Raw genomic sequence first — 12,884 nt, 5'->3', positions numbered from 1 at the left:
GATATACCAATTTATGCAATGTCTCTTTGAGTTTGTATATAATGTTTTCTGTCCTTTCAATTTATGCAAGTGAGTTGGCAATTCTCACTCGAAGACCAGCAATCAGAGACAGTGCCTTTACATGATTCTCTCATTTTTCATGTGAGATTGGGAACTGACATCACAGCTCACCATTGTTCTATCTGCAATGACAACCTGTGCTCGACTTGGACATGTCACGTAAATAATTCCATTCCAACTCCACCTTACTTACTTCGAGGAACATAATTGATTTTTTCTAATTAAAGGACATAAATATCAAATTAATTTAATGAATACTAATCAAAATATAATATAACAATAAACATAGAAAACATATAGAATGTAAGAATAAAAATCACCTAATATCATACGTCATCAAATACCACAAGAAAGCAGCCACCGAGGCTCAAGCTGGAACCGAATCATCCTAGCACGGGTCCCAAAGGCTTCCCCTCCTTTGCGCTTGCGTGGTGGTTCCCACATGGTGGGGTCCGGCATTCCCCGCATGGGTCCAAGCCGACTCTCGCCCTGTTCGGTGGCTCGGCGATACAGGGAATCTGAAGAACACGCTCGCAAAGTTCAAAATTCACCGTCAAAGAAAGCTTAACGTCACGTGCTCCGCGCGTGCCGGGTTCTCGTGTTTGACGAGTTACAGAGGATCGAGCTATATAGTCCTCGTCTCCCAGCTTTCCTCTCCGTTCCGCCCCACCCAAAGCCCGGCTTGGTCAAAGAAGAGGGGAAGGCGAGAGGACTAGCTAACCACGGTATCAGATCTCCCTTCGCCTAGAAGGGCCATCCCCAGATCCTCCTGCGATGAAAAGGGTTTCTTCTTCTTTGACGCGATCGCCACCGGGGAGATCGTGAGGACAACGAGCGAGGAGATCGTTCGACAATCAGGTGCCCACGTCTCATCTTTGGTCCACGAATCGAATCAGGTGATGAGGTCTCATCCTTGGTTCGGTCTCCTCTTTCCGTGACATCTGCCTCGCTCTTTTGCGCATTTGTTTCGTTTCTTCAGGTTTATTGTTTTGAATTATCTTCTTCATGCTTCGATGCCTCTCATTCTTGAATGTGGAAGGGATTTCCACAGGTTCTTGATGGAATTTTAGAGGAGTAGTTTTGATTTCGAAACAAAGAAATATCTATTGTCATAGATTGGATCGTACGATTTTTAGGTTTCTTTTCTTGAATTATTTTCTCCGGGGAACTGCTCATTCTTAACTGTGGTCGGGGTGTCAATAATTTCGTTGTTTCTTAATATAATTTTAGAGGAAAAGAAATATCTATTCGTTGGTTATATCCATAGCGAATTCTAGGTTGCTTGTTGATGCGATGTTACTGGTTGGAAGAATCAAGGAATACCTGTAAAAGATCTGATACAGGAGACGTTAGATGAAGTTGCGGCCAATTAAATCCTCTGGTTTCTTGTGTGCAAGTTCGGTCAGCGCATGTTATTTAGATGACCAGGAAAGGGGCTTCAAGAATATGAATGGCCGCTATAGAAATTTATTAAGAGTTCTGTGTGGGTTCTGAGATAAAACCTAGCCTTTCTGAGACAAAGTTAATTAACCTTGGCCTGTCATAGGCTTTAATGTACTTGTCTTGTCATATAGCCAGTCAGGGCCGAAATTTCTTATAATCAATCTTGCCTTGGGGAAAGCATAGATTGAACAATGATATCATTGCACAAACTCAATAGCCTCAATATTCTTGAACTACAGGAATGACTTCAATGAGAAGAAAAAGAATCTATAATTATGTTCCGTATCTTCTATGACGTATCTTCTATGACCTAACTATTGTATTTTTTGCTCAAGTGAATTCCTAGGGTGGTATCATTCCTGTCAAATGTGTTTGATGTGACTAGGAAAGGTAAGACAGACTTAAGTCATCTTCTAATTTGATATAAAGGTCAAATATGATTGACTCCTGATGAGCATTCATATTGTGTTGGAGTGTTGTTTAATTATGAAGTGGGATTTATAACTTTTGTTTATCGTGTATACTAAGTGGCTTTAATCGGAAAGCTTGCTTTTGAGTTTTAAACTGGGAGGAAATCCTGATAAGCTCAAAAAATTTGCTAGTCGTTACAAATAAGTTTGCTAGATAAACATGCATTACAGTACTTGAACCTTACTCTCAAATTAACATGATTTTTTAATGATAAATGATACGAGTGCAGTAGATGGATTTTCTATGCTTCTGCTGATGCAGGCAGTGCTTGAACCTTATTCTACATCATATTAATTAGTTTTAAATTCTAAATGATACAAGGGTAGTGTCGCAGTGGAAAGGTAAGTTGCCTTTCAGAAACAGAAACGAGAAAGAAGAAAAGATTCATATTGTTCAGTATTTTGTATGAAAATTCTTGAACATCATGCAGTCATGCTTCCTACCGTGTTCGATAGTTAATATGTTTTGCCATGACAAATGGAAAAAATAAAATAGTAGAAGGGAGGGGAGTAGAGATGGCAGGAGAAGAGTGGGGAGGATTTACAGGAGAAGAGTCTGGTAACTATAGAAGCTCATTCTAATGGGATAACTGACCCACTAGGTTTGTTGTGTCTGAACCATTGGTTCAAAATGCTTGGACCCAAGTTGTTAGTAGCACTGTAAGTCAATCTTAGTATTTACCAACTTTAGAGTAAATCAGGATGTAGATCAAGTAAGTGTTCAAAAGATGTTTGTGCCATTTTCTTATTTTTTCTAGTAAAAAAGTAATTATCATTCTTCTTTAGATCCTTGGTAGGAAATTAGAGAAAATCTGAGTTAGGAGGATACATCTTGATAAGAAAAAGAGGATAGGGAAGAAAATGAAAGAAAGGGCGCATTAGCCGATAGAAGAGAGGATAACTTTTTATGGAAACTTGATTCCCCATTCACAACTTCTCAGGTGACTTAAATCTAGTTTTTTCATAGCCATATTTTCTCTTATTTTAAGACACGATTGATCCTTTTTAATTTTATTAAAACTTTTAGAATTATGAATAAGATTATAATTCATATTTTAAGTAAGATTACAGAGTAGAGGAAATGCAGAGTAAAAAAAGCATCTGGGGAAAGAAGAGGGATGTCCTATTATGTTACTTGATTTCACTTAATGCACTTAAAGCTAGTCACGTTTATATAGCCACATTCCCAAGGCTTGACTGACCCCTCCAAATTTAATTAAGACTCTTAGAAGAAATTTGGCAAGATCTCTCTTTTAGGAAATTCAAGTTCTAAATCTTGTCTTTGGTGCAGCTTATTGACTTACTAATCTTCATAACCCAGACTGCATTGTCACAACTGTAGTTTTGATGCCATGTGGTTCCGGTCACTGAATTCTAATCAATCAGGACTGTGTAGATAAAAAGGGTTCTATTTTCACTGTTAATTTAGGCTATTTTCTTCTATGCCTTAAGTATAAGAATTGACACTTTCAGATGTTCAGGCTTTGACCTCATTGTGATGTGGGCCATCTCAAAATTTTTTCTGTATATTTCATAAAATTTTTAATGTTACTGTCTTCCCTAGTTTTATTGGCATGTGTACGCTGTTGAACTGCTTGGTGGAAAATAATGTGAAGATTTTCTTTGTTTACTCTCTTTGTGTGCCGTTTTTTATGTATGCCATTCTTACAGTGATGTTTGTGTTTCAGGATATCCTTTTGTTTGTCTCCTACACCGGGAATAACCTGTTGGATGCATCATAACCATATGCTTCTCCGCCTATGATGAAACGCTTTGTCTACATCAATGATGATTCTTCCCAGGATCTATACTGTGACAACCGGATATCTAACAGAAAGTATACGTTATGGAACTTTCTCCCTAAGAATTTATGGGAACAATTCAGGTGTGGAATGTTTGTTTGATTTTCACTTCTTTGCTATATGCTACTCTTTTACTTGTATGCTTTCATTATAATTATGATGTGTGTGCGTGCTTCTCTCTAGTCTTTTTCTAAGGCATATGGCAGTAAACATTTGCATGCAAAAGAAAGTTAGCCTACTTTGTTTTTTTCCCTGCCATTCCCATGATAACTAGTGCTTTCTTCAAAATTGCTTTTATTTTAACAAAATTTTTAGCTGCTACATAATTTATAATATAGCCCTCTGGTAACAATAGAAGCTACATAGTAGCTTTGCAGGAAGAACTCTCTTCTGAATCAATTTTCTTTTTGCTGCCATTTTGTAGTTTCTATAACCATTTTATACCCTCATCATTTTATACCCTTGGAGGTAATTTTTTACACTAAAAGCTTTGCAGGTTCCCTCTCAAACCTTTCCATTGTTTCTGTTGGCTTGTGTTAAAAAGCTTTAATGACTGGCTAATAGGCACCGATCTATAACAAATTCAAGTACCGGTCGGACCAGTACCAACTGTTTTAATTTTTATTTTTTTAATGGTGATTCTGGATGGTATAGGACCTATAGGTTACTATACAGTTTCTAATACAGTGTTGTATTAGAACTTTTGGTTTACTATCTTATATTTGGGAAAATAGGAAGTCAGATTTTTTTGCCATACTCAATATGCCATTCGAATATCTGATGATGTGCTCTGGATGCCTAAATCTTATATCATTTAGTTTTTCAGGCGGTTCATGAATCAATACTTTCTGCTTATTGCCTGCCTCCAGCTATGGTCACTTATTACTCCTGTGAATCCTGCAAGTACTTGGGGTCCACTTATCATTATCTTTGCTGTATCTGCAACAAAAGAGGCATGGGATGACTATAATCGATATCTTTCAGACAAGCAAGCAAATGAGAAGGAAGTATGGGTTGTAAAGGATGGTATACGTAAACATGTATAGCTCCTTCCAATCTTCCCCACTTTCATTTTTACGAATATCGATCTCTATTGTATCTAGAATTACAGGTGTTCCTTTTGATTGCTTTGACATAAAGCTTATTTACTGAGTAATCAATTATGTCATTTTGAAATGCAATGATTTCTCGGATTTTCCGTACCCTCATTATATTATATCTGGTAAAGGTTTGTATGATGATACTCTCTCCTACCGCATCTTACATATGCAGTATTATATATTTATATGCAAGTTAGGTTCTGAACATGGTATATTTTTGGTGTTTTGTTTGCTCAAGGACACTGCCTTGTATTTTGATTTCCGAAAGGTAGCTTTGTTTTCCCATATAATAGCTTTCTTAAGAAGATCTTTTGACTGGTATATTCTTTCTTATAAATGGTCAAATTCCAATGATGGAGCCATATTCCATTTTTGTATTGCATATTTGCTTTATGGTAGATAAACATAGCATCTCAAAAGTTGATGCAACAATACCATTCACAAAACATTGATAAACTTTTCGTGAGGGTAACCATCAACTACTGGTAGTTGATTGGATTGTGTAGGTGTTGGAGGTCTAGGAAATAATGAATTGTGTTGGAGTTGTGAGGTGTGTAATGATTGGTGATCTTACTGGTTTTAGTTGAAATTAGTTAGGATTTGGTCTATTTTTTGGTGTAACAGCATCTGAAAACGTCTGTTATATACTTTCTGAAAATGGTTGGTCCATGCTTGGACCAGTGTACTATGGAATGCAAATCTATAATTGGAAATTGAAGTTTTAAAGCCTGGTGTGAGATTTACTGATGCTGACCCTTGATCCATAAGGTCATTCATTTAAATATTATTTTGCTTGGATGTGCACTTATTTAAGTTCAGTTATTTTTTTATATTTCTTCATCCTAATAATGCTGGCTGGCATGGTATAAGGTACAGAATTTCTGCTGGAGGCCGTCAGTGTTGTTGGAACTTAAATCCTTGATTGAAAGTTATTAGTGGTTGGATTGGGTGGGCTTCTATTTTCAACCTAAACAGATTAATTTTGGCTCTTTACGACTTGGGATTTAAGCGCATTGCTTATTTTCAATGGAGATGATAACTATGGATGCTTATATATCTTATTAGTTCTAGGTGATAATGACCTTTAGTAGGCTTTTGATCAAGAGAGCCTTTGATCAAGAGAGTTGCTTGACCAGCACAAGATAGAATATGGGCAAACCACATAGTTTATTGCTTCGTACAAAATACATACAATGTATGAAAAGTTAATTTTTGCAACGCTTAGTGAAAACCAGTGCCAAAACTTAGGAATATTTTCGTAGGATTTTATTGATTTGATTTTCTTATTTTTGTTGTTCTATTGTTGATTAGTACGGCAGCTTCATCATGCTGAATCAATTATCTTTGTATGGTATTTGTGCAAGATTATTTATTAGAATGAAAGGGATCCGTATGACACCTTTGTATAGTGTTTGAACTTTGAGTTTCATTCTCTAGTCTAGACAAATATGAAGCATTTTTACATTCTAAGCATTCAATATGTCCACCGAAATGGAATATTTCTCGTAAATAATTGCAATGTCATACAATAACTTCTTCTTGAACCTTATATATTTTTATATTACTTTCTTTTTTATGTTTTAGATTCAAGCACAAGATATTCATGTTGGTAATATAGTGTGGCTACGAGAGAACGATGAAGTACCTTGTGATCTTGTTTTAATTGGAACATCTGAACCACAAGGCATCTGCTATGTTGAGGTAACCAACTTAGCATATGGCTCTTCTTCAAATATTAATTTTCTTCTTCTTCATTGATTACAATTTGGTGAATTTGTACAAAATGGACTATAACACCACTTTGGTAGTTTATTTTCTTGAGGAACAAACACAGAGTCTGAAACCTTCATGAATGTTGTTATTCATCAGTCATTTTAGGCGGCATACTATTATAGACTTTCTTTTAAATATAATTAATACAATAGCTGAGAATACATCAGAAAGTTTACTCGAGCAAATAAATAAGTGTTCCTATTCTGGATGAGTGGGTATCCATGCATTCTTTTTTCATATAATCAAATTGCAATCCACATGGATAGAGCATTGGTTGGCAACATACTGTACAACAGAAGTATATACTCTGACCATGGATTATTGGAAATGAGCACTCTATGTCCTGCCATCATGAGTGGTACAAAGATACAAATAAACATGCATGAACTTTGCTTCACAATGATTGGAAATGTGACCTAACAAGCCTGCATCAAGACATGGCATGGGACATGGTGCTGGTGGCTGGCTGGCTTGAGCACATAGGCAATGTGAATTCGTACTAGGGCCTAGGTGCTAGGCAGACTGTTCAATATTAACAACTAAAGATTTTAGTTTCTTAAATATGGCAGGTGAACATACTTTGTGCTGTTTTGGGTTTTTTCTTCGGTTTTAGGAACTACGTATGCACTTGTTTCTTGCTTGCACTTGACAAATCTTCTCTTCTTGACATCATCATTGATGTGCATGGATGTTTGTAAGTGCATACTATTATGGCAACATATGTTATATAAATGCATGCAAGGCCTGCATATGACCTAAGACGTAACAACAAAAATATGTAACATGGAATAACATCATGCTAGGAACCGACTAGCAGTAGATATAGGTGATGTGTTGATTTTTGTGACTTTAACCCTAAGCACTGAGGCATTGTATTATCTCTAGCAATGTAGGCTCGGATGACTGGGATATTAGGATGCCTTAAAAAGGCCTAGATGTCCGGTTACCTAGATGCCTATTCTCTTTTAGAAGTATAAAATGAATTGCATAAGGGAAAAAGAGGAATCAATAACAGATGGATTTTGTACATTAAAAATATTGTAAAAGTAAATGGTCGTATTTTTTTTATAAAAGTTCAAAGAGGTAGATGGCATCTATTACAGAAGATTTTTGTGCTCATTGTAGGAAAATAAAATAATCCATAAGAGAAATCGAGTTGAATATGAAAAATAATGTTGTGTTGAATTTTCAGCCTGATGTTTGTTACTTGTGTGGGCAAGCACAAGTGTGAAACAACATTGGACTGGGCTGAGTTTGGTAAGCACAACTACAACTTGATATTCTTTTGGTGTACAAAGTCCTAGCTCAATTGGATTTGTTTTTGTTCATTATAGAAACAAGGTTGAATACAAATTTATGCATAGAAATCTGAACCATGGTCTTTGATACTAAAGTAATAGGAAACTCCTAGCTTTGGTACCAAATTAATAATAACTTCTAGCTCCATCTCTAAGAAAGAATTGAGAGAGATTGAGGAGAGTAGAGATAGAGGAGAAAAGAGGAATTATAAAGTAGTTTATTGATAACTTTGGAGCTTACAAGACCTTTATGTATAAAATCTCATCCCTTTACTCTCATATTCCTAAATAAACTTGAACTTAGTAAGGTTGCCATCACATAAGTTGAGATTGGATAGTGAGTTGTGTGTGGAAAGTTGATCCCTGAATCCCAAAAAAATCTTTCTATTGTAGAAATTCTTATACTGACTTGCACTAAGAAAATAATTAGTTTAACTTATATGACTCTAGAAGCCTTCTAAAGTTGTATTCAGAATCAAGGATGAACATTTTATTTTCATCTTAATCCAAGTAGGACTAGGACTTTTTGTCTTAATTTATGTATGACTAGGAACTTTGTTGTTGTGATAGTTGGGTCTATACGGTTTCGTGGTTAGTGTTGTTGTAATAGTTTATTGTTTTGTTGTTGTAGTAGTTAGGACTTTGTTGTTGTTGTATTATATGGCTTTGTTGTTGTAATAGTTGGGATTTTATGATTCTGTTGCTGTAATAGTTGGGACTTTATGACTTTGTTGTTGTTTTAATTGTTGGGGACTTTACGACTTTGTTGTTGTAATTGTTAGGTCTTTTCGACTTTGTTGTTATAATTATTGGGACTTCATGATTTTGTTGCTGTTATAGTGGTTTGGATTTTACGATTTTGTTGTTGTTGTAATAGTCAGGACTAGATGATTATTCTCTTGTCGTGGTTGGGATTTCACAATTTTGTTATTGTAATAGTTGTGAATTTGTGGTTTTGTTATTGTTGTAATAGTTGGGGCTTCACAGCTTTGTTGTTGATATAATAATTTGGATTTCATGACTTTGTTGTTTTTGTAATAGTTTGGACTTCACAGTTCTTTTGTTGTTGTAATAGTGGAATGTTATGATTTTGTTGTTATTATAATAGTTAACACTACAATATAATTTTTTTGTTGTAATAGTTGAGACTTCACACATTTGTTGTTACTGTTGAAATAGTTGGGAGTTTACAATGCTGTTTTAATCAAGGATTGAAATATACTGAGCGGAGTTTCGATCTTCTCTCGGGATGATACTGTATATTGAGCGGTATATATATACATATATACATATATACATATATATATATATATAAGTAAACCTCCTTTCTCTCCCACGCGAGGCGACGTCGCCTCTCTTCTCCCCAAGCAGGGCGATGTCAATCGCCACCTTTATATATATATATATATTTATATATAATTTTTTTTAAAAAAAAGTGCAACGGTGCCTCTCTTCTCCCCAGGCGGGGCAACATCGTAGAAAAACAAGGCGACGTCGTCTCTCTCTCTCTCTATATATATATAATCTTTTATTTATATATCTATTTATATATATATTTATATATTAAAAAAATTTAAAAAATGTGCGACGTGGCCTCTCTTCTCCCGAGGCAGGGCGACGTCGCAGAAAAACGAGGCAACGTCGCCTTTATTTATATATATATATATATATGTATGTATGTATAAAATTTATAAATAAAAAAATACCGCCCGGTAACAAGTGGTTCACGTACCGGTTTACTATCGGACCGGTACATATATTATTCAAAATTGTATACCTTGGCTTTAATTGTTAGGAATTCATAACTTTGTTGTTGTCGTTTTAATTGTTGGAACTTCATGATTTCGGTGTTGTTGTAATTGTTGGGATTTCACTATTTTGCTATTGTTGTAATATTGGGCTTTCAACTGTGGTGTTGTAATAGTTGGGACTTCAGGGTTTTATTGTTGTCGTAATAATTTGGGATTCATGGCTTTGTAGTTGTTGTAATAGTTGGAACTTCATGGCTTTTTTTGTTGTTTCTGTCATAGGTGGGATTTTATGGCTTTATTGTTGCTGTAATAGTTTGGACATCATGCCTCTGTTGTTGTAATTGTTGGGACTTCACAGCCTTGTTGTTGTTATAATAGTTGAAACTTCACGGCTTTGTTGTTATAATAGTAAAGGCTTGGTGCCTTTGTTGTTGATGTAGTTGTTGGGATTTCGCGTCTTTGTTGTTGTCATAATTGTTGGGACTTCATGGCTTTGCTGCCATTGTTGTAATGGTTGGGAGCTGGGACTTCATGACTTTGTTGTTATTATTGGTGAAACTTCATGGCTTTGTTGTTTTAGTTGTTGGGATTTCATGACTTTGTTGTTTGTTATTGTTGAAACTTCATGGCTTTGTTGTTGTAGTTGTTGGGATTTCATGACTTTGTTGTTTTTATTGTTGAAACTTCACGGCTTTGTTGTTGTAGTTGTTGGGATTTCATGACTTTGTTGTTGTAATTCTTGGGGTAGCAATTGTGGTAATGGTTGGGACTTCATGACCTTGTTGTTATTGGTATTGTTGTTATTGTTGAGACTTCACGATTTTGTTATTGTTGTAATAGTTGGGATTTCTCACATTTGTTGTAATTGTTGGGATTTCATGGGATTGTTGATGTTGTTATAATTTTGGTGATTTACGGTTTTGTTATAGTTGAAATTGTTGGTGGTTCTCAGCTTTGTTTTTGTTGTAACAGTTGGTGCTTCATGGGTTTGTTGTTGTTGTAATAATCGGTGCTTTACTACTTGTTGTAATAGTTGAGACTTCATGGTATTGTTGTTGCGATAATAGTTGTTGTTTTGCGGATTTATTGTTGTTATAATAGTTTGGGGTTCTACAATTGTGTTGATGTAATAGTTTGGGAATTTATGATGATTGTGTTGTTGTAATAGTTGATACTTCATGATTTTCTTGTTGTAATAGTTCGAACTTCATGGCTTTGTTGTTGTAATATTCGGGACTTCATGACTTTATTGCAATTGTTGCAATAATTGAGACTTCACGGCTTTGTGGTTGTTGATGTAATAGTTGCGACCTCATGACTTTATTGTTGTTATAATTGCTGGGGCTGTTTACAACTTTGTTATTCTGATAGTTGCAACTTTGCGACTTTTTGTTGTTGAAATAATTGGGGCTATTATTGTTATTGCCAACTTTATGGTTTTCTTGTTGTTGTTGTTGTAATAATTGGGAATTTATGATTTTGTTGTTGTTTTAATTGTTGGTATTCTATTACTTTTTAATTGTCGTTGTAATAGTTGGGACTTCATGAATTTGTCATGTTGTAATAGTTGAGATTTTATGGCTTTTTTTGTTGTTGTAATAGTTGAGATTTTGCGATGTTGTTGTAACATATGGGACTTCATAGTTTTCTTGTTGTTGTAATAGTTTGGACTTCATGACCTTGTTATTGTTGTAATAGTCAGGAGTCAGGACTTCATGGTGTTGTTGTTGTGATACTTGGGACGATGCCTTTATTATTGTTGTAATTGTTGGTGCTTCACAATTTTGTTGTTGTAGTTACTTGGAATTCACAGCTTTATTGTTATAATTGTTGGGATTTCACAATTTTGTTGTTGTTGAATTCACAGCTTTGTTGTTGTCATAACTGTTTGTTCTTCACGGTTTTGTTGTTGTAATTATTTGTGCTTCACAACTTTATTGTTGTTGTTTTTTTAATTGTTGGTGCTTTGCGGCTTTGTTGTTGTTGTAATTGTTGAAACCAAGGTCTGCCGTACCGGACCGTACCGCCTGGTACGGGCGGTACATACCGGTCCGACAGGCCAGCGGTACGCGTACATACCGGACCGTCCTGTACCGTACCGAGAACTGTAGCAGTACACTGTAGCACTGTAACAGTACTACAGTGCTCGGTACACCTGAGTGTACCGCTCGGTACACCTGGGTGTACCGAGCGGTATACCGTACTGTACCGGTACCGAGCCTGGGTCGAAACGCTGGTACGGTACGGTACGGCGGACCTTGGTTGAAACCAAGGTATATAGTTTCGAATGATCCCGCCCGGTATGGACGGTACATACCGGTCCGACGGTAAACTGGTACGCAGATCGCTACGGTATATATATATATAAATATAAAGGTAATGTGCTCTCGTTTTTCTACGACGTTGCCTTGCCTGGGGAGAAGAGAGGCGAGGTCACACATTTAAAAAAAAAAATTATATATATAAATATATAAATAAATAGACATATAAATAAAAGATTATATATATATATATATATATATATATATACCAAATGGTAAATCGAGCGGTATACCGCTCGGTATACAGTATCGTACTGAGAGAATGTTGAAACTTTGGTACGGTACAATATTTCAATCCTTAGTTTAAACTGTATAAACTTTGTTGTTGTAATATTTGAGATTCTACGGCTTGGTTGTAATAATAATTGGATCTTTGCAACTTTCCTTTATTGTTGTAATAATTGGAAGCTTGCAACTCTATTGTTGTTATAATAGTTGTGATTTTACTGTTTGGTTGTTATTGTTGTGATAGTTTGAATTTCATGATGTTGTCGTTGTTTTTTTAATAGTCGGTATTTCATGGATTTGTTTCTGTTGCAATAATTGAGACTTCATGTCTTTGTTGCAATTATTGTAATAATTGGGACTTCAAGGCTTTGTTGTTGTTGTAATAGTTAATACTTTGTGACTTTGTTGTTGTCGTAATAGGTAGTACTTTGTGACTTTGTTGTTGTCGTAATATTTGATGCTTCGTGGATTTGTTGTTTAAATAGTTGGGATTTTTTGTTATTGTAATTGTTGGGGCTTCATGGCTTTGTTATTGTTGGGGTTTTATGGCTTTGTTGTTATTGTAATTGTTGGGGCTTCATGACTTTGTTGATGTTGTCATTCTTGGGACTTCACAGCTTTATGTAGTTGTACTTGTT

The 12,884-nt window shown here is 35.5% G+C and overlaps 1 protein-coding gene across 3 annotated transcripts in view; it reads left to right on the top strand.

Annotated features, from left to right (window-relative positions):
• The first annotated feature begins 707 nt into the window (after positions 1 to 707).
• Positions 708 to 12,884, top strand: part of LOC103975072 (phospholipid-transporting ATPase 2-like) — a 43,670-nt gene continuing 31,493 nt past the window's right edge. Inside the window, exons 1-4 of one of the 3 annotated variants that reach the window (XM_065106937.1) lie at positions 708 to 918; positions 3,662 to 3,858; positions 4,602 to 4,815; positions 6,460 to 6,576. In XM_065106937.1, the coding sequence (XP_064963009.1) occupies positions 3,734 to 3,858; positions 4,602 to 4,815; positions 6,460 to 6,576 (456 nt within the window). In that variant the 5' untranslated portion in view covers positions 708 to 918; positions 3,662 to 3,733. Of the gene's footprint in view, positions 957 to 3,661; positions 3,859 to 4,593; positions 4,816 to 6,459; positions 6,577 to 12,884 lie in introns of those variants that run through there. The other 2 variants (XM_065106936.1, XM_065106938.1) reach the window with 2 other exon arrangements.

This window comes from Musa acuminata, chromosome BXJ2-4, assembly GCF_036884655.1.
Source record: "Musa acuminata AAA Group cultivar baxijiao chromosome BXJ2-4, Cavendish_Baxijiao_AAA, whole genome shotgun sequence".
In the NCBI taxonomy this organism is placed as follows: Eukaryota; Viridiplantae; Streptophyta; class Magnoliopsida; order Zingiberales; family Musaceae; genus Musa; species Musa acuminata.
Note: the sequence above shows the minus strand (reverse complement) of the source record. Positions and strands in the feature narration are given on the sequence as shown.